Here is a 21,289-nt window from a genome sequence, read left to right as displayed (position 1 = left end):
GAATCCTTCACTTACAATCGAAGTTTTCTTGACTATATCATTTGAACATTCTTCCTAATCAAGAGCTTGAAAAATCGACCAACAATTTTCCAGAAAAATCTTGTTTTTTTAAAAATATCAAATACTTAGATATTTTTAAAACTTTCAGACTCTGATACTTCTGACTTCCCTAGACTGTTCTGATTTTTTTTTATTTTTTTATTTTTGTAGCCATTTCAGTTTTGAGGTTGTTTTGTCAAGCATTGCCTTGTTTCCTTGTTTGTCAAGATAACTTTATTAGTGTCTTTTTTTTTTTTTTTGTAATTTCTATTCTATTGTTTTGGATAAAGTAAAAGATTTCCAGACAAAGTTACAGTTGCTTTTGTAGCAATTCCTGGTTCTGCCATTAAGAGATTTTTCAGAATCATCACAGTGAAAAAAATATAACGCAAGCTATCTGTAGGAAATAAAGTCCCAAAGGAATGCTGTGGTCAAATGAGAATGGAGGTTTGTAGATTAAACTTTCAGTCACAATGCACATTTCACAAAAGCTTGGGTACCTGCAGCTCTCCTAAGCAGAGAGTCTCTTGGAATAATCACAGGCTCATTCTCTTCTAAGTCACTTTCAGACTTGGATTCATCATCTGACCAGGGGTTTCGTTTCTTCACTTTTTTTGCACTGGATTTTGTTGATGATGGTGTTCTTCTTACTCTAGTACCTGTAACAAGTTAAAGCATCTATCACAATCAGGAAAAGGGAAGAAAAGGAAAAAAAAAGACACTTTCATCTCTTCTAATTGCTTATGATGCATAAATTTAGTATAATTTATCCTAAAAAGGCTTTCTTTAAACATTGTAAATTTTCTTCTACTTCCTGAAGGAAAATTTAACGATGTGATGAAATAATTTCACACAGAACCTGACCCGCTGCTGCCAAACAAATTTGTTTTATGACAGAAAAACATAAAAGTCTCTTATTTGAAGTTTTAGCTCTTCTGAAAATTTCTATTTTTTAAAGGTTGTTGGCATTTTCCAGGAAAAGAACAGTTTTCCATTATTTGGAGAACAGGATCACAAACAGCTATTGGAAAAATCCAATTAACGTGGGAAGCAGAGGGGGGATATTGGGGGATACAAGTCAGTCAATTGCAGGGCAAGTTCAGGTCAAGCTGGGCTAGTTGGCTCTGGCTCAACACTGGCTCGGGTGGATTTGAGCTTCATGTAGGCAACTCAGTCATATGTGTACTCAGTTAACTTATTAAGCCAAGCCATAACATGCATCCCTTTAAACAGTCAGAATGACTGAATATGTCAATCGGAAATAGATGTCTTTAATCAAGTTCTACAGTCCGTACTATTACACTGACACTGAAGGTCAGTGCTGGCCCTTCAGTGTCAGAGGACAAACAAGGTAGAAATTTCTGTTTAAACAGAATTAATCTAATTATGTTAAAAATAATCTGTTTTTTTTCTACTCACATAGAAGAATTAGAACAAGATTTGGAACTCCCCCTCAAAACCAGATGTAGAAAATCCATCCCCACCCTCAGAAAAGCAGTTCACTTAACAGAAATTTCAGTAAGTTAGTAAAAGCAGAAAACAATAACAGAAGTGACAACATATTTAACTTCAGCATTTACTACGTCTGCTGTTAATCTCTATGTATGCTGTAATGCTGAAGTACTTCAAGTATTTCCACACATCTCTTTAAGGAAGAAAATCAGATGAAATAGTGGTTATCATAGTATAATTCCCTTTTCACCGTGTGTTAAAAATATAGAATCATCACAGAATCATCGAAAGGCTCGGGTTGGAAGGGACCTTAAAGATCATCAAGTTCCAACCCCCTATTAAATATATAAAAATATATTTAATGCAAAATTAGTACTCATTTAAGCTTAATGATGACTGTGTAAGGACCTTACCAGGCTCCTTCTTCTCTCTCTTCAGTTTGGGGGTTTTAGTAGCTGAGGCAGTCGTATTCAGTGAGTCATCCCCACCACCCTCAGCTTGCGCACCACCAAATTCTTCATCAAATTCCATTTTTATTGCTAGAGAATCAGCATCACCCTAAAAATATAAAAAAGTTGGGCAAAATAAAATTATACATTTAAAATTTCAAGATAAAACTGCAATACAACTTTGTAGAAAATAATAAATGAAAGTAGACTACTCTACTAACATTTGTTGAATAGTCTTGGAAGGAAAAAAAAATCAGCAAAAGCACCTCAACAAAAAGTAGTCAAAAGAGACTTTCAAACATAAAAGAAAAGATATCCAGTATTAACTTATCTGTGCATTGAGTCAGCAAAACATTATAAAGACAGCATTAGTGGGTTCTAGTGGTTTGGACTTCTGTCACCAGCATAGAAAAATACAGCATTTAAATAATAAATAATTGTAACTACAACAATGGTTTGATTTACCTTTTTCTTTTTCAGCAGTTTCCTACTGGCATCAGCTTTCATGGCAGATGTAATCTGTGGAACTATTCTTCTACCAAACGGTGATGGCATGGTCTCTTCCAATTGAAGTTTCTTCATCTTGGGTTTACCAACTTTACCTTTTATTGGTTTGCCGACCATGCCAGCCAAAACATCTTCTCTTTCCTGTGCTTCTACTTTCTGACAAACAACGTGTGTGGGGGAGAAAAAAAAATCTTTTTAAATAAGGACAAAGTGGAACACAGTGGTTATTTAAGATTAATTTCTTAACATGGAGCATAAGGCTTCCCTTAATTGTCAGATGAATTATAATACACATTCTAGTAATGGAAAACCAACCACTTAATCTTGGTAAGTTCTTAATTACCCCATGCTGTTAAAAATTATGCTTTCATTCAAGCCTACGTAAGCATGAACTTTTGGACACTGCTGGTTTGAAAATCTTTCTTTTATCAAGTTTTGTTCCTCATATACATATCTAGGTACTGATGTAACTTTTCAGTCTTTCGGCACTTAAAGCAAGAAGCTGGCTTTTAGAGTAATTTCTGAATGACACATTTTTCAGACCTTTCATCAGCTTTTTTCACAATATCAACATATAGCTGAAAAGGAGACTTCAAAACAGAATACTTCGAATTGCAGCTGTCCAACGAACACACAAAGAAATAAAATAAATGTCTTATTTATATTATCCTGTGCTACCTTAAAAAGATTACATCAGCCACTTTCTGGCAACACTGAAAACTGAGGCTCAGCAAGTTATCCACCAATATGCATTTAACTTTTTCCAGAGTTGCTAATGAGGCAAGGTAAAAGACCCTCATCTGATATTTACAGTCTACATGCTTAGTTCCTAGATGTACTGCTCTGCATTTGGCAATACTTATTGCCTCACAACTGATTAGAACACGTACAACTGCTATTATTATTACTATTCCTAGTTACAACTCTCAATCTCTGTGTCATCGGAAAACGAATTTATTTCTGGTAATTTTCCTTTCACTGACTTGGAAAAAGCATGATATTGTATAGATGTAAGAAAAAATCCCTGAGGACCACAACTAGGAACTTAACTATCCAAAACTGATTTCCCACTTCTCCCTATATTTGGAGGACCATCTGTTTTTAATTCAAAATGTGTTATTTATTTCTTCTTATTATTAAATTTTGCTTATTTTTAATACATATTTTTAGAAATATATGTAAAACATACTTCAAGCTCTTCAACAAAAGCTGCTAAGTCTTCTTTCCAGAGATCTGACGAAGATTTCCTTTTAAGGTCGTTTAGTTCTCTCTCCTTAAATGTGAAAATAGAATATAGAAGTTACTAAGTTACAGCCAAAGTAAATACTATCTAAACTGAACATAGTAATTAGAAACATCAGTAATTACTAAATCATTTCAGAACAAGCCTCCCACAGCATACCAACCTTTGAATCTCTGTGTTTAATTAGTTCTTCTACTTTCTCTTTTGTAAGCGACCACAGAGACATGTTTAAGATGTAGTTAAAATCAGGGCCAGAAGTTGAGCCAGAAGCAGAGGATGCATCGTCATTTGGGTTCTGTGGGTCCTCCTCTTCTGCTGCCTAAAATGAAACATTCAGTTTTAGAAGCATTAATAATCTTAGCTCTATGCATGTACTTAAAACTCCTCCAAAACACTTTGCTGGAGTAGTAAGGTGTTTCCTCACGGATTCAGTGACATGAACACATTTCTGTACCTTTCCAAAAACCCATGTTCCTGTCCTTTTCTATAGTTGTATTGTTTAATCATTGATTTAAGAAAATAGAGCGGAACCTAATGCTAGCCATATGCATTGTATCCTGTTAGCTACAGAAACTGGTACTCTCCTCTGTATCTCACATAGGCTGGAGTCCTTTGCCCTTTGGATATGCATGTACATCTGTTTCTTTAGAAATTAGCACAGTGTTTTTCTATACAAACTGCTAAAATAACCTTGAATGTAAGTAAGAGTTGTGGCTTGAAGGTGGATCAAAATTTCTCTTAATGATAGTTTTGCTATAGAATACTACATTGCATGGAGTTAAAATACAGTAGCAATAAAAAATGCAAAACAAATCAAATGAGAAATGAAAAAAAATAGCCAAAAGCAGTGGTAATGGCCCAGAAAAGCAGTAGTTGACAAAAATTTGAAAGTAGTTTCATCTTCCTGTACTAAAGTATGAAATTAAACTTGTCACTCTTTTGGAGCAACAAAAAACTGTGTAAGTCTTAAGGTAACTTCAAGAGTCATAGCTTTACAATATTGAAGTTTCATTCCAGAAAACTGATTAATAGGTTCTATATAAATAATTGTGTTTACTATAATGTGACAAATAAAAAGAGAAATATCAGTTTTAAGTCTGGAATAACTGATGTAGCATTTAGCATATCATCCAGTCAGAAGTCAAGTTGCCAGTTTTGATTAGAAAATTCAGTCTTCTGTGTTCTCATTTGCAACCCTGGTTATCTAGTTTTCTTAGAATTATCTATGTGCATTACCGATATTATGCAACAATATTTCTATATAAGTTTATATTTGTTAGAATGGAAGCCAATGAGAAGGAGTAATGAATAATCTTTTGCAAGTGTTGTGTCATAAGTTAGACTACTAGAAAACAAACATCTGAAAAAATTAATATCATTTATAACAATAGTATCAAATGCATCCAGAGATTTCAGATCATTACCTTTTCCTGTGCTTCTTTCCAGGCTTTAACTGGATCAGATTCATAACCTCTCTGGACCAACATCTGAATCAAATCTCTTTTCGATCTATTCTCTACGAGATACACACACAATCAAAAATAAATAAATAAATAAATAAATGTCTTGAAAAAAAGCATCTTACATGCAAGAATGTTTTACTATTTTTAAATAAATTCCAGATTTTCCCCTACTGTTATCAATTCTAACTCACATTTTAGAGAGTATTTACTCACCTATGGTAATTTTTCCTTGTATCTTCTCTAAAATGAAGCGAGCTTGGTTGTTAAGTTTTGTAGATTCTGCACCCAACATTCCCACAAGCCATTCCTTGCGCAAACTATAATAATGTAATCGCAAATCAAAGAACTCCTTCAAAATGTCTTGCACTGTTTCATACTTCTTTAAACATCCCATATGATCAAATAGCACCTATAAAATACAAAATATACTGCTTGAGAGAGACTGCATAACTCAAGCTTTGTGTATGAGTTTATTTCTATCGCTCATATACATGCATCATATGAAGAGCAGAATTTTGAAGACTGTGAGCTCAAACCGTACTGTGGAACTATAGAGCACATAGCTGGATAGATTTTATTTTGAAGAAGTAGATTTAACACGAGATTTATGGTAATACTTTCAAGCAGAAAAACAGGTATATAGAGAAGTATGCCTGAGTTCAATTGAATGTCTAATTGTACCTAAATCCTAAAGCACAAGCTCAGCATCGCTTGATGATTCACAACCATTTAACGTAACAGTTGAAGAGCATCTTTAATAATCTCTAAATTCAGCTGTGAAAACTGCCACTTCAAACACTCCAGAAATCTTTCAAGTTCAAGCACAAAGTAAGAAATCATTTTAACACACTGGTGGAATCAGTCCTGCGTGACTTCTGACACCTCCAGTTTAGACATTTAAAGGTGAACTAGTCACCCTAGGCGCCCTCTATAGTCAGCTGAAAGAAATAAGCCTCTCTAGAGAGCAATTCATCTGTCTAAAGCATCTATTTGGGAATTGGATGAATAATGAACTAGCTCACATATGCATCTAACTTTTTAAGACGCTTACACTAGGATAGATGAATTCCTACACAAACAGAGAAAGCAGAGAATGAAGGATTGAGGTGCAAAAGTTGTTGTAATCTGCTAAAACATTAATTTGAAGACAGATTTTTACAGTAGTTCATATGGTTGTTCAAAACTGTGAGAAGTACTATCACTTTTATTTGGCATATTCGCTTTTCTAAAATAATCTATAAAATTCTTTGAGCAAGGCCTTTATCATCTCCCAGTCACATGGTTTTTAATCAAATTTAAACCTATTTTCACATAGCTTTTGATTTATACAATAATGATAACAACAGTACTGGTAGTTTTGCTTGTGATAATGTTTGAAAGTAGTACCTGCCATACAAAGACTAGAATTCTGTTTTTTCCAGTCTGTAAACACAGATTGTTTAGGAATATTCAGACAGAAATTGTATTACAATTCAAGCCCCTCTCTTGTAATAAATACACATGTAAGTTTACTCACATTCCTACTCCCATCTTGCTACAAACAGAATGAATCAGTAAAAAGTAACATATATTACCATTATGTCCTCAGCAGCTGAAGGATAGCACTTTCTATACCTTACAACCTAAACTGGGAGTTATGTTGGTGGAAACATCAGGTATCCTATTACAGATCCTGCATAAAATGCAATTTTGAAAATGGAACTTGTCTCAAGTTTAAAACTCAAATCTAATTATAATACAGAAAAGTTATTTGAATGATTAACTTTACATTAATCATTTTGGGTGAGCTGCATGGGAAGTTTTCAGTTATAGGAAACTAACTACCCAGAGACTGTATAATTTGGTTTGAAAGATCCATTAGGACTAAATTGGGATTGTTGATCCATATTGAATTAATATTTGTCATCAATAATAAATTTTTCTACTGTTTAAATAATTTCATATACATGGTACTGTTCAATACCCAGACAGTTCCAGTGAAGTTTCAAAATTCAAATGGCATGGCTCAATGTGACCAAAAAAGCTAGACTTGCATTATCTTCAGGAAGAATGAATTCAAACAGTTGACAATTATTTCTTGGCAGCAGCAAAATATGAAGAGAGATTTGCTCAGTCATGCACAGAATTGATCTAGTGCCAAAACCACTACAAAAAACATTTGAGTTTACAAGCAACTGTAAGGATTCTGATAGCTAAACATAAAAAAGTTACCATAGAATTACAAGTAAGACTTGTTTGAAGCTTAAAAACTTTGTGCAATCCAGCAGCCTCTGCCTGTGCAAGTTTTTCTTCTGTCATCTTTACAACAAATTTCACAGTTGTGTCAGTGTGGTATTCCTTATAGTCAGAAATTAATGCTGGAGTTTTTTCAGTTCCGTTCAACATGGGTTCTAGAACTTGTTCTTTGTACACCTATTTAAAAAAAAAAAGCCAAAAACTGAAACAGTTCTTAAAATTCATAATTCCTTAAACCAACCTAACAATCAACCTAAGATTTCAACTCTGTGTGTATCACATCTGATACCAGTGATAATTTACAGAAGCAGTATAATCTGCGAAATGAAGGCTAGAACTAGCAAAAAACCTAAGAGGCATCCAAGAAGGACAGGAAAGTCTACTCAAAAGAGAAACATATATTAATATATTAATATTAATATATTAACTCAGCAGGAGAAGCAGATATTGCTGTAGTATGGACAGTAGAAGGCACAAGTAAAAAAAAACATCTTCCACAAAGGCACAGAAAAGAATGAAACTATGTTTCCTTCCATGTATGTATAATGATCAGAAGTGATAGAAAAAAGTCTTCTATGTAGGATTACATAATTTAACACAAAGCTTTTTGTTGGTTTTGGTTTTTTATGTAAGTATATTTCACTGCTACTAACCTGGGTCCATGTTCTTACAGGAAGCTCTGTAATTTCTACTGTGTTCCTGTCTACCACAAATATTTCACCACTGACTACATACTGGTTTTGACCAAGTTCCTGAATGGTTCCTTTGAAGTTTTTGTAGTTTGGGAGCTGAAATTGCAAACAAACAAACAAACAAACAAGAAACAGTGGAATGGTAAGAAATCTTACAAGAAGATGTTGAAAAAACATTTATTTCCCATACACCATACAGCTATCGCTTTATATTGCACTAATCCTTCAACCAGCCTCTCATGCCTGTGAAAATCTTAAGTCATAGCAAAAATATTATGGAAAAAAAAACAGAATATACACATGCAAGTGACAGAAACAAGTATCTTATAGTCTATAGAGTAGATACACAGTTAAGAAGATGCAGCTGAATCCAGTAAGGTGGCTTTTCTTGTTGCTTGATTTTTTTTTCTTTTTTAATTTTTGGTTTTATTGTTTTTGTAGTTTTGTTGTTGTTTGTTTCATTTTTACAGGAAACTGCAAGTGCAGCTAAGGCATGACAGAATTCAGATTAACACCCAAGTCTCACAATAGCTTTACATCAGCACTGAAAGAAGTGGAGAAGTGGTGTTACCTCCCCTAGCCATTTTCTCATTCATGTGCTGTTTGGCAAAGATAGTGGAACCCATCCAGTTTAAAAATTAACTAACAGGGTGGGGATTTTTTTTTTTAACTGAATTGATTCCCTTATCCAGCTTACCATGCAGCTACAAACACATACCAGCATACAGAAAGGAGCTAGATGGAGGCAGAACTGCCTCTTTCAACCACAGTGAAGCTTCAATTGACTGTGAGACTACACAGAAGGCCTAGGAGTCCTAAAGGAAGGGCAATGGATCGCATTAATTTAAAAAAATCGAATTATTGTTCCTAAGAATTTGCAAAAGGAAATTCACTATGTCATGAAAATTGACACTTGCTCAGAGGCAATGAACTGTGATCTAAGTAGAGATGTTTCTGCTTCTATGACTTATTAAACACAAAGTACCAATATCCAGTAGTTGTAAAGTAAAGGTTAAATAGCTTGTATTTCAGCTGTTGATTACAGAGATTCTGGGTTCACACAAGTATTCTTACTGTCCAAAGATTTTTTCAAGTATACACCACCTCCAAGAACTTCTTGTAAAGTTTTAACTAAAGGAGCAGAAGCTACTGCTGATTTTCTTGGAACAGTAACAATATCTTCTCCTATGCTTACAAATATGTAGAAGTACAATTCAAGCACAAGACAGAGGAAATGTGACATTTGGCTAAAGATAGTAGTTGTACCTCAGAAAGGAAAGAGTGGCACAATTTTTTACTCTACTCCCATGCAGCATAACTACATGTAAGACTTGAAACTTCGAAGTCTTGCAGTCAACAGACCACAGAAAAAGCCCTCCAAAATAATTTGAAAAAAACAAATCGCACTTTTTTTGCTTCAAGGTGAACTTCCCCAGCCACATCCCAACAGTCAAGTAAAGCTCCTACTCAAAATTACTGGGACAATCCAAGCCAGATATTCCAATCATTTACAGAGTGATATGAACACATTTTCTAAGTATAAAATCAGGTTTGTTTAGCAAGCATATAAAATACTAGTATATACTACTATTTTTACCATAGGGTGGGGATCTAAGCCATCCAGCATTCGTCTGACATTGTTTACAATCTCTCTGGTATCATAGTTTGGAAGTTTGCAAGCCCATCCGGTACCAATTCCTTCAGCTCCATTTACCAAAACCATAGGAATGATGGGAATGTACCATTCAGGCTCTACGCGCTGGTTGTCATCATAGAGGAATTTAAGCAAGTTGTCATCCACTGATGGAAAAAGCAGCCTGGCTAAAGGGCTTTAAAAAAGGAAAAGAAGAAAACTGTTTAACTGGAGTCCTGTAAGTAAAGTGCATAATGCTTTAACAGTCAGGGGGTCCAGATATAATTTATTTGTATGTCTTCTTTTCTCTTTGCCTTTCTGAAGCTGAAAATACAACGTACATACCTCCCGAGGGAAAAAAAGTTCTTCTCAATGGAATAGTGTACTAATAACAGATACTAGCTTCCTTTCCAGTAATACATGTACACAATATACTAATAATTGATAACATTTAATATCAACAGAAATACCATTCTTTGAAGTATTCAGAATTCACACAGTTCAATGTGACAGTAGGTCACCCACCCAATAATAAAGCAACACAGTATGCAAGTATTTGCAAAAGTTCATTGCCCAGGAGTTTCTGAAAAAAAAAAACAAAAACTATGGTGGTGACTCCTTCTGCTCATGTAGGAAATTGTCCTGGGTGAACACAATTTCCAGCACCTCATGTGAAAAGAAGAATGTATAAAACTAGGCTGCTACACAAAGAACATATATGAAAAGGGGAATAAATCCCGATACTTCTGTATAAAGCTTACCATTATCAGGAGATTCTCACACTCTGCATGTTAAATTGAATTTCAAGGTATTATAATTTCAAGGCTATGAAAAATCAGCACTTAAATAAGGTCTTCATTATTAACTATGTATGTGTAATGTAGCTTGTTATGAAGACACTCATCAGAAAGGAAAACAATCATTCTCAACTTGCAAAAAAATGTTGAGTTGAAGGACTCATCACCAGGTGGCAATACATTTTCCTTTGCAAAACATAGCAGATTTCATATTGAACAGAGAAACTGAAAGGTGCTTCTATGACAAGTCACAATTTAAGATTGGCAATTGATCTAAGTGATCTACATTTTCAGTCTCCCTACTTACAATTCAAAGTTTAATTCCTTAAAAGCTACAATTCCCACAGAACTCTAATGCATAAAAAATCTATGCAGAACAAACTAGGTGCAAAAACACAGATGTAAGGCAGAATTCGAGCACATACATCCATCAAAATACTCCAATCCTCCCCCATTTCTCTCACACAAAAAAACCCTCTGCAATGTTGTGAAAGAATTAGTTTGATAACAAGGCTTTTCAGAAGTATGTGTTTAGCTGTACATTTGTATTTACCTTAACATGGTGAAAATATAACGAGGGCTGGCAGCATCCTTTCCACCATGAAGCCTAGTACCAAACTGACCAATAGGTTGTAGAAGATTAACATTGTTACTTCCAACAAAGTTCTGAGCCAAGTTGACAATAGTCATCATTAAAGCTTGCTGCAAAGAAAATACATATTCATAGTAATAAATGTGAGAAATAAACTCTTTCCTAATCAACTAGTAAGATATATTTTAAATGCCCAGGAACTGTGTGACTAACCTGACTTCAATTTCAAAAAAGTAGTCTCCCTACAAAAGCAACATAGCAAACCTCTTACAGGAGCTACTGGCAAAACATAGTGCTTTCTCTTTTACAGCCACGTTGTCTCCCTGCCCTTAAATTCCATCCTTATGAAAACCCCGTAAGTTTCTCCATTGTCTCTAAAGAACTTCTCTGAAGAAATGAAAACAGCACAAAGTGATTGCACTTACCTTCTCCTGCACAAACTACTACTCATTAATTTTAAAGGGAAAGAGGAAGGGATAAAGAGAGAGAATTAATTTTGCAGCTCTTGCTAATACTCCAGATAAACATAACAAAAAAGGAGATAGAATAATCTTTGTTCCAACACTGCATCAGGTTTTTGAAGAACAGTATCTCTTCTTCTTACCTTAAAAGACTATTTCTTGTTCAAGACAAAAAATTGCCCTAGTACACAGTTTCTGTAATTGAGAATCTGGAAGAAGTGTACCATGTAATTAGTTATCTACCATTTCTCCACAATCCACAAACTACTAGGGATACCACTGTGCACAAAGACTTGGAAAGAATGGAAACATGTTGTCTTATTAAGCTAAACACTGATTAAGTTCAAATAACTTAAATACTAATTAAGTTCAAATTCTTTAAAAGTAAATGTATGATTTGTAGATTCACTCCAAAGGTTTCCAATTTTAATACAATAAACATTTCCATAGTATTTTACATAGGTTCTAAATTCTCACAACTTTTCTATTCTTCATACTCACCTCCCCATGGTGATAAGCTGACATTTCGGCAACAGAACCAGCCAGCTGAGCAACCTTTACTTCACGTTTATCATTTCTCTTAAAGCAAGTGAACAACACTTTGCGCTGCCCTGGTTTTAAACCTATTAAGAATAATATCCCATTTTCAACACATACACAAGCACAGGTTTTTAAGAAATAATTTTTTTGTCTTATTCTCATTTCTAATTTCTTGAAAGAAGCTTAAACTTTAAATGGAAATAAATACATACTGTAACACTAACAAAATAACAAATGAATATCTCAGTTCTTTTAAAATAAATGATTATCTAACAAAACTGAAAAAGTTACCAGAAAAGTGGAAACTCAACCCTTTTAGCCAGTCATTACTGTGCAGCATACAATATTGTTCTAATGAATATCCTAAATATACATCTGCAAATCAAGAGTTGTTTCTTTCCTTAGAACATATTTTTCCTTAGAATCAACACAAATACAACAGTGACAACTGTAATTGTAGCTTGCACATATTTTAAAGCACTCCGAAATTTAACTTCTGTTAAGTTCTCAAATACTCATTAAAATTCAACAGAAAGATATGTTATCTATCTCCCTTTTAGATCTTTTTAAGTTTTAAGAAAGAGGCCAGACTCTTTGATCTTCTGATTTACTTTTACTGTTTAGGTACACTTAGAGTATACTTTAACTACAACATCTTTGTGGAAGCGATTGCATCATTTTTCTGCATATTATCTAGAACTGCTAACTAAAATATGCTTATTGATCTATTCAGTGTTTTAACTCACACTACTGAGCTATACTACGGTATTGCTACACATTACCATTACTAACCCGGGTCAAACATAAGAGCAAAAATTGATAAAAAGACTTGACTCCAATCTCCATTTCATTTAAATACATAAAATTCAATTTTCTTTATAATGGGCCTGCATCGTGTTTTCATAGCAAAGATCTATTTAGAGGAACAGACCTAGAGAATTTCCTTTACACAGGAGAATCACCAAGAAATAAGAAAGTTGTAACTGAAAACTGAAGAGATGGTCAAAGCGTTCTTCCTCTTCATATTTTTTGAGATTTTTTGTCAACAGACTAGCTTGTTATATATCACCTATGATACTGAAGAACAGAAACCACTGCTCAGGTACTACCTTCTGAGCAGTTCACAGACCCACAAGCAGTAAGGAGAATTACAGCTAACGCCGACAGTGACTCGTGGCAATTATATACATAATAATGTGTAATGTAGATATATAGATATATATAAACACACAGTTTATATTACATTATGTATACATGTTATTTATGTGGTTTTGCAGTATAGTATATTATTTATATTATACATAAATATTATTTATATTATACATATAAAGGTTCCTTTCTCATGTTCTTACATTTCTGTACAAACTTGCTGCATGAATATTTTGGTGTGGGTCTGTAGTGTCAAGAAGGCTGACCACCTCTGCTATAAAAAGTGTATTGGAAACTGGGGAGAAAGGTTTTTTTTTGTTTGCTTACAAAACCTCAAGAACATTTTTTCATGTCTTAGTAAGTATATGTATATTTACAACATAGGCAGAAATTTCTGTTCATGATGTCTGGAGACAGCTTTACAAATGAAGCACATAGTGTGTAGTGAGCTGCTTCTTTTCATGCTCATGCTATTGCAAGGGGAGAGTTGGCAAATCTGACTGACAGAACCCTAGCAAAATTACAGGAAGGGTCATTAACCACTAAAACAATGCTTCTGGTATACAACTGAAGGAAGAAAACTCACCATCTACGCTCAGCTGCCAACTTGAATTGCAATTATTATAAGCACTTAAAAGACTTGTTTACTCTGACTGTTTAACTAGAAGCAAAGCACTTGTACAGTCCCAGGGAAGAGGTCTGGTTAAGCTAAAAGGCTGCAAAGCATCAGCTTAAGCTTCCACACAGAAGAAACATTGCACTTCTTAGCATATGAATGCTAAACAATAATATAGAAGTCTTCTATTCCCTATCTGAATACACTGACTTCCAAAATAAATCACAGGTTTAAAAAACAATAAAAATGAATGTTCCAACGAATCATAATGAATTATCAGCTTACCATCAACAAGGGAAGGAATAGATCTCTCATTGTCTGAATTGGAGAAAAGGATCAACTCCTTGTTAATGAAGTCATTGTAAGTCAAATGTTTTGTTGCTGTACCATATAAAAATTGCTGAAAAAAAACCCCACATACATTATTCATTTAATACAAAAACTACAGTATGTTTAAATCTCATCCACCACATTTATTACCATTATTTAGGACTCACCTCAGGAAGACCATGTAGCCGACGCTGCCGCCTGTCCTCCATGAAGTTTGTTAACCATTCTTTTCGGTCATCAATCTTCTTTTTACTGAAGGCCTGAAAAAAATCAGGCTCACTACAGTAACAGCATATACATGTTTGTGTAAATATATATGTGACTTTATTCACAATTTGATATGTACTGCACTATCTGATTAAGTATTCAATAATATTTATTTGGACAAAATAAACCATGTAATTAATGCTTATGTTTAAGCAGCAGTACTGGTTCATGGCCTATTGGACATTGTTGCAGAGGGTTTTTCTAACTGACATCTGTCTCACTGATCATCATTTAAATTTATATTACTTCCTGAAATCTGTATGCAGTTAGAAAAATGTTATAATTCTTATTCCTCTCTTCACAGCAGAGTTGTCCTTTGTTTAAAGCTGTTGTGATCTTTCCATAAATAATTCTAAGGTTGGGTTCATCATTTAATTTGTCATCAAGAAAATTAACCAAAGGTATTATAAAATATACTCCACTCCTCTTGTCCTCTCCATGCCCTGTTTGCTCTATCAACCACACGTCAATAATTTATAGCTATTCCTGAGTGACTGGCTCTGGTCCTCAAAGAAAATTGACAGCCTGAAAAAACTGACATTTTATGAAAAGACTAGACGAGAATTTAGGCCAGCTGACTGAGGGCCTTAGTCTTTATGAATACAAGACGTCACTTTAAAGCAACAACTTATCACTACAAAATGACACAGGAATGTTCTGTCTGTCCTGTTACTGAAACAGAGTTTCCCTCCAGTTGAGTTTCTTCTCCAGAAGAAATAACAGTAGAATGCATAAAAAATGTGGCTTAAGCAAAATTTCAACTAATTTGGGAAAATACAGTGAGTTGTTGAGCTACTACCTTTTTTATTACAGTGTAAAATACAGAGACTCCATCATGTTCTGATTTCAACTACTCTTCTGCATAAGAGAACAGTCATCTCTGTCTTTTTTAAAGGACTCTTACTGGAGCACTCCAGATCTCAATTAATAGCTTCATTTCCTTACAGATCATGATATTTCACATTAAATAATAAAACCTAATTTTAACTTACTGAGAAGGGGACTAAGTGATATCACCCTGTTTAGCATCAGATTGACTACCTTTGTCAATAAAGCTCAACAATTTACAATGTCAGACCTCTGTAGGCTTAAGATTAGGCTCTTCTTACGGCTTAATTCTTACAGTCTTATTCTAATTATTTTCCACGTATTTATACTTTTCCTAGACGACTGCAGTGACAAATGAACAAGAGCTGGATCAACATAAAAATTAGAATAAAAAGTTTCAATAAAAATTATTCTTGAATATTTATGTTCAAATAGAATGTTTTTTGTTTCCTTTCCTTTCTTCACTTAGAACTGCTATTCTAAGACTGCTAGACTTCGTAGCAAAAAGTTCTTCATAATACTGAAGAATTTACTGTGTGAAATAATTGTTGTTTTTCTTGATTAGAGCTATCTTGAGACCTGGTAGGCCCTACAATCTTTGACCCACTATGCCCAGCGGTGACCTTGAGGCTGGAATTACAACTGTCAGCAGAGAAGATGTGGATGGGAATACAGGTGGAACTTCTGTTAACAGCTTCCTTGTGTAACAAATGACTAATTTCATCCATAACTGACAGGATATAATTTTAGACAATAGTGAGTATCAAGTATCAGCCTTAACAGGTAATATGGCCTTAGACATCATTTAAATAAATACATCCTGTATGTAAACCATTCACTATTAACGGGCCAACTTTACACAGCCCTAGAATATCTTGTACAGTTATATGTAGGCTCTGAAAAACCGACTGAAGACACGGTGAAGGGTATGAACAACAAAATAGAAAGCAGAAGACTAGATCCTCCACAACAGCGTCTAAGTACTTGGTAATGGTACTGATGAGGCAGTCAGTGAAGAATGATCACAGAGCATAAAAAGAAAGGCAATAAAAAGAATTCTTAGTAGGAGCAGAATCTGCCTTTAGGGCTAAGCTTGACATCAACAGTGACATCAATCTGCTTGGCTGTAATTGCAACTGAACTCTTCTACCTTCCCTTGAACCGAAAGACCTTTTGTCTGGAACTCTTAAGAGAACTTACAAATTCTCCTTGAACAATAATTGTGGTGTATTTGCAGAAATAGAACACATTTTTGACCAGGTTGTTCAGGGTTTCTTCTCTCTTAATGGATATGCAAACGTACAGACTCCTTTACTATCTAGATGAACACACTTTTCTTGGATGGGGAACCACATGCATGGATTATGTTTCAGTGCATCTTGGGCAGAAGTAAAATGAGAAGTACAAATAACTTCTGACATATCGTGTGGTTTTTTTCCTTCAAGAGAACAGGTACATACTGCTTACTAGCCTTTTATGTTAGTAAAAACACATCATTTTACTGGATCCACGGTATAAGGAAAAAGTTATTATATAACTGTAAGGAGAGAGCTCATTTCTGAATATGTGCATCTTCCCATTTTTATTTTTCTCTCCTACCCCTTTTTCTCTCTAGTAACACCTAAAACTGAAATAGTAAATTAACGTATATAGAAGGTGAAACACATCTTGAGAAAACAGTTCATTCTAGACACTCCATTCTTTCTCCTTCCTCAAGTTCTCTGTGAAACACAAATAATTTCCTGGTGTACTGACTGCGTCTGTCTGTTCAAAACACCTGAACACAACTACCTACAAGATTTCAAATTCAAATGTGCAGGACATATCTGAATACACACATGCCACACTGACATATCTTCAAAGAATAAATTATTATTATCTGATGTAATTTGCTCATAAACAAAAATCAGGTCCCTGAGTAGGTGCAAAACACCATCGATTTGAGCTCTATTGCCTTACTCAGAATACTCTTTTGTGTGTTCTGTCTTTAAAAGCAACTTTGAATGTAGTGTTCCTTGATATCTACACCACACAAAATTGATCAGAGCTACTAAGCAGAACGTAGAATTAATTTTGTAGCACAGATAAGGCTCTTACTCCAAAATTTGAAACATTTTTCAAAAGCTTTTTTCTCTCCCCAAAGTACTTTTTTATTCAGTCATGCCAAAAAGAACCTCACCTGCTAGGACTTCCTCATGTTCAGTGAACAACAGAAACTAAAAAGTATCATAGAGAAACCCTTTTATAAGTTCTTACCAGTGTAATGGCAGCATCATCTTCAGGACCAGCATATCGAAATAAGATCCGATGTCTTTCCATGTCAGCAAAATATTCTTTTGCTTCTTTAGCAGTGCTGGTACCCAAACCTGTATAACAAAACAAAACAGTTACTCCATATTTGGAATTTAAGTTTTAACATCTTACCCCTTGTATATAAGTTTTAACGTTTTACCCCTTAAATAAAATTATTGCAGAAGATAGTATCATGAAATCAGCTATAAATAAAATTTTGTAACATCCATTTATTATTTATTTTTAGATCCACGAGGTTAACTTATTTGTTTTAAACAAACCTTTGTAGTACTTTATCTTCCATGCTTTATGATTTTCCATATGTTTCTTCCACTCATCAAATTCTGGAATACTATAGAATGAAAGTTCTTGCTTATTTTTGCTTGCCTTTAAAACAAAACAAAAAACAAAAATAATTAACTTTTCTGTTGTACTGTAAATAATAAATAAAATTGCATTAACAGAACCCATACCTTTACAATGGGAGTGATGAACTCCTCCAGAAAACCATGTTTCAACAGTGATGGCCAATTGTGATGAATAAAATTGATCAACAAGCCTTTTATGTGAGATCCATCCTGATCCTAAATCAGAACATGAACATGAGGCAATCTCGTAAAATGTCAGATCACGCTAAGACACCAAAAAACCCACCCCCATCCCAACACCAAAACGAGAGTGGCAATGTGTGAAAAAGTCTAGTTGCAAGGATAAACAGAATGCACTGGCCTGGATATATTAAAAACATGTTTGTTGACAGAAAACATAAAAGAGAACAGTTAGGTTTAATTTGGATTCTGAACTGAACCTGGGTGTCAAATAGCCATTTGTGAACAGCCCTATCCCAGAGCTAACAATGAGCTCTTCCAAACCACGTGCACAGGTGCAGGTCACAGGTTTATTTGCCTATGGCATATTTTATCTGAGAGATGGGCAGCTCTCCCAGACAACGTGGAGCTGAATCTCTGTGGAAGAAAGCCAAACCTGGCCCATTGGTACTCATCGGTGCTAAAATGCTTGATAGTTTGACCTTTCCAGGAGAAACAAACAAACAAACCCTCACAATTATCTAAAGCATAGGCCACTTAGCCTTCTACAAATCAGAATAAACACACACTTCATGAGAATACACAGAAATAATTGCCTTCATTCTAGTTTCTGCCAGACTAGCATCACTACCTCATCTACTGTTCAGTTCTGTACTTACTTTCAACAAATTTTTGAGCAATCAAAACATTCTTGTTTATACATATTTTTATTATTACTTTGGCTTCTCTGTTACAGTGCAGCAAAGTTCTGTTGTTCATTTGGAGTAACCGAAATAACGTATAGACAAATTATTCCCATAAAGAAATCTCACACATTAGGGATTCCCTCTGAATACATCTATGTTACCATAACATAGAGGCAGGTTATAATGCACAAAAATGTAATCTACTGTAAGATTGCAGCAAAACACATTTTAAGAAGCCGTGTATATACTAAAACTTGTGAATTTCAGACTAACCTGATCTGTCATGATCATAATTTTTCCATATCTCAAACTTTTTAGAGATTCTGGATCTTCATAGCTTTTCTTGTATTGTAGTCCAACTATTTTGATGATGTTGTTGATTTCTGCATTTTCCATGATCTGTATTAAAAAGTTATATAAGCAGTTAGTATAAAACACTGCAATTCAGAAATATCCCAATCTTTTTTTTAGGTGGGGTTTATAGCTACTTTTTCAATGCATCCCTACCTCAACTTTACAACCTCCTCATCCCTAAGCCCCCTGTAGCCCTCACACCTGCAAAAATTTCTTCTGTACATGTAAGTCCTCAAGACTATATCACTGCTCCTCCACAGCCACAGCACTCCAGAGAAGGATGAAAGATAGCTAAAGGATATAACTAAAGGTCATAGGACGATATAACTAAAAGTCATCTCACAAAGCTGCCTTCTCTTTCCATCATTTCTACAGGCATCTGCAACACTGTGATACTCCTATTGCAGTACTCTTACTGCAATACTTTTACTAAAGACAAAGTATGGAGGGCAACAGAAGTAATGCAATGAGTAACAGTGATACTGCTTCGTGTTGGGAGTCAATGAAATTACATAATTGAGAGAATATAAAATTTTAATTTTTAAAGTGTTCATGTGAAGTGTTGGTATAAGTCATAGAAGAATCTTCTTGCATTTGTGAAAAAAAATATATATTTATCATCTCAGTACTTCACTCAATATTCTAGCTTAGGATTTTACTACGGGCTTTAAAGTAGCTGGTCCTTTATGAAACCCTAGCCACTTGATTTTCATGAAAAAATATAAATGAAAATACTGTGATATACCCCTAGAAATCAAAAATAAGGAGGAGACATCTATCTGTTGGCTAAAAGGAATTGAGAAGACTACTTACCTGTTTATGAGAAGCTTCTCGAACATTAAGAATTTTGCCCCTGAGTGGGAATACTCCGTATCTGTCTCGACCAATAACACCTAAGCCAGAGACAGCTAAAGATTTGGCGGAGTCTCCTTCTGTTAAGATTAGCGTGCAGTCCAAGGAATGTTTGCCGCCTGTAGTTCAGGAAGAAGTAGAAGCAAGGCAAAAAAAACAGAAAGCTTAGCTTTTCAACTCAAACAATAGGAATACGATAGAATCAGTCATGAATGCTCTTCCTAAACTCTGTCAGATAATTTGAATAGGCTGAATTTCTACTTTTAGGGATGATCCTCCATACTACTGAACTACACAACAGGAAGGAGTATCCTTGCCCTCAGCAACACGCGACAGATCACTATGTGGCAAAGAACAAAATGGAATGCAGTGGCATGTCTTAGGTAGTGGTACCGACAAATCTGCACATACACACACAAAAAAAACCACAGCAACAAAAAAAACACCCCAAAACAAATTGCTTCTGCACTTTTACCATTTCACAGGCTATCTGGAAATTACTTAGGCACACACATCATGCATATCTGAGTTATATGAGTGTGCTCAAAACTGGTATGACCTGTATATTCTGTTTACCGCAACTGGAATAGTTGAATAGATATTTTAATTGATAAGCACTTTCAAAAAGGGAACCCACTCTCTCCAAAGGGTGCAAATGCTCGTTAAGCACTTTTGCTATCTTATCAGTGCCAAATGGCAGGAAAGACTGCAAAGACTTTCAAGCTGGTTGGCTTTTATCTATTGTTAATAACAAAGTTTTGAAGATAATGACATTTAAAATAGGTACTTTGATTTGCCTCTACCTGGTATGTAGAAAACAATTTGCCTCTTCCTATTACACAGAACTTACATTCAGCATCTTTGGTCAACTAAGTCAGACATATGGCTTAACTGAATCTAAATCACACAGGTATTTCACCCTGTCAAAAGGTATAGCTACAGTACTATCAGGAAGGTGCAATCCAAATACCAAGAAAAATAAGTGTGTTGTTTTAGAATATATATGAGCCTTTTTTCCCAAATGAACTGCAGAAACCAAATCTGAACGTCACCCATGTGCACCATCTTCTGGAATTATGTGATCATTAGTGATTAATTTCATGGAAGCACGATGTGCCTATTTGGTATTTTTCTGGACACAGCTCTAAAAAATAACAGAATTCAGGAGAAACTTCAAGCTTTCAGTCAGGTGGAGTCACCAATTAAAATTCATTAAGACAAGTTCTCAAGGGCAGAACAACCAGCACATTCTCAGCAAAACTGA

General features: G+C 34.7%; 1 protein-coding gene across 1 annotated transcript in view; it reads right to left on the bottom strand.

The window, feature by feature from the left end:
• Positions 1-21,289, bottom strand: part of TOP2B (DNA topoisomerase II beta) — a 64,539-nt gene that overhangs the window by 5,481 nt on the left and 37,769 nt on the right. The window contains exons 12-30 of the mRNA XM_083825365.1: positions 19,987-20,144; positions 19,093-19,218; positions 18,059-18,169; positions 17,867-17,972; positions 17,550-17,659; positions 14,366-14,458; positions 14,154-14,268; positions 12,065-12,186; positions 11,064-11,212; positions 9,678-9,909; positions 8,042-8,176; positions 7,365-7,565; positions 5,367-5,562; positions 5,115-5,206; positions 3,854-4,009; positions 3,637-3,720; positions 2,406-2,603; positions 1,905-2,049; positions 540-698 (exon numbers count right to left, since the gene is read on the bottom strand). Of these exons, the coding sequence (XP_083681491.1) occupies positions 540-698; positions 1,905-2,049; positions 2,406-2,603; positions 3,637-3,720; positions 3,854-4,009; positions 5,115-5,206; positions 5,367-5,562; positions 7,365-7,565; positions 8,042-8,176; positions 9,678-9,909; positions 11,064-11,212; positions 12,065-12,186; positions 14,154-14,268; positions 14,366-14,458; positions 17,550-17,659; positions 17,867-17,972; positions 18,059-18,169; positions 19,093-19,218; positions 19,987-20,144 (2,688 nt within the window). The remainder of the gene's footprint in view (positions 1-539; positions 699-1,904; positions 2,050-2,405; positions 2,604-3,636; positions 3,721-3,853; positions 4,010-5,114; positions 5,207-5,366; positions 5,563-7,364; positions 7,566-8,041; positions 8,177-9,677; positions 9,910-11,063; positions 11,213-12,064; positions 12,187-14,153; positions 14,269-14,365; positions 14,459-17,549; positions 17,660-17,866; positions 17,973-18,058; positions 18,170-19,092; positions 19,219-19,986; positions 20,145-21,289) is intronic.

Source organism: Anser anser, assembly GCF_964211835.1.
Source record: "Anser anser genome assembly, chromosome: 2".
Classification (NCBI taxonomy): Eukaryota; Metazoa; Chordata; class Aves; order Anseriformes; family Anatidae; genus Anser; species Anser anser.
This window is presented reverse-complemented; position numbering and strand designations above follow the sequence as displayed.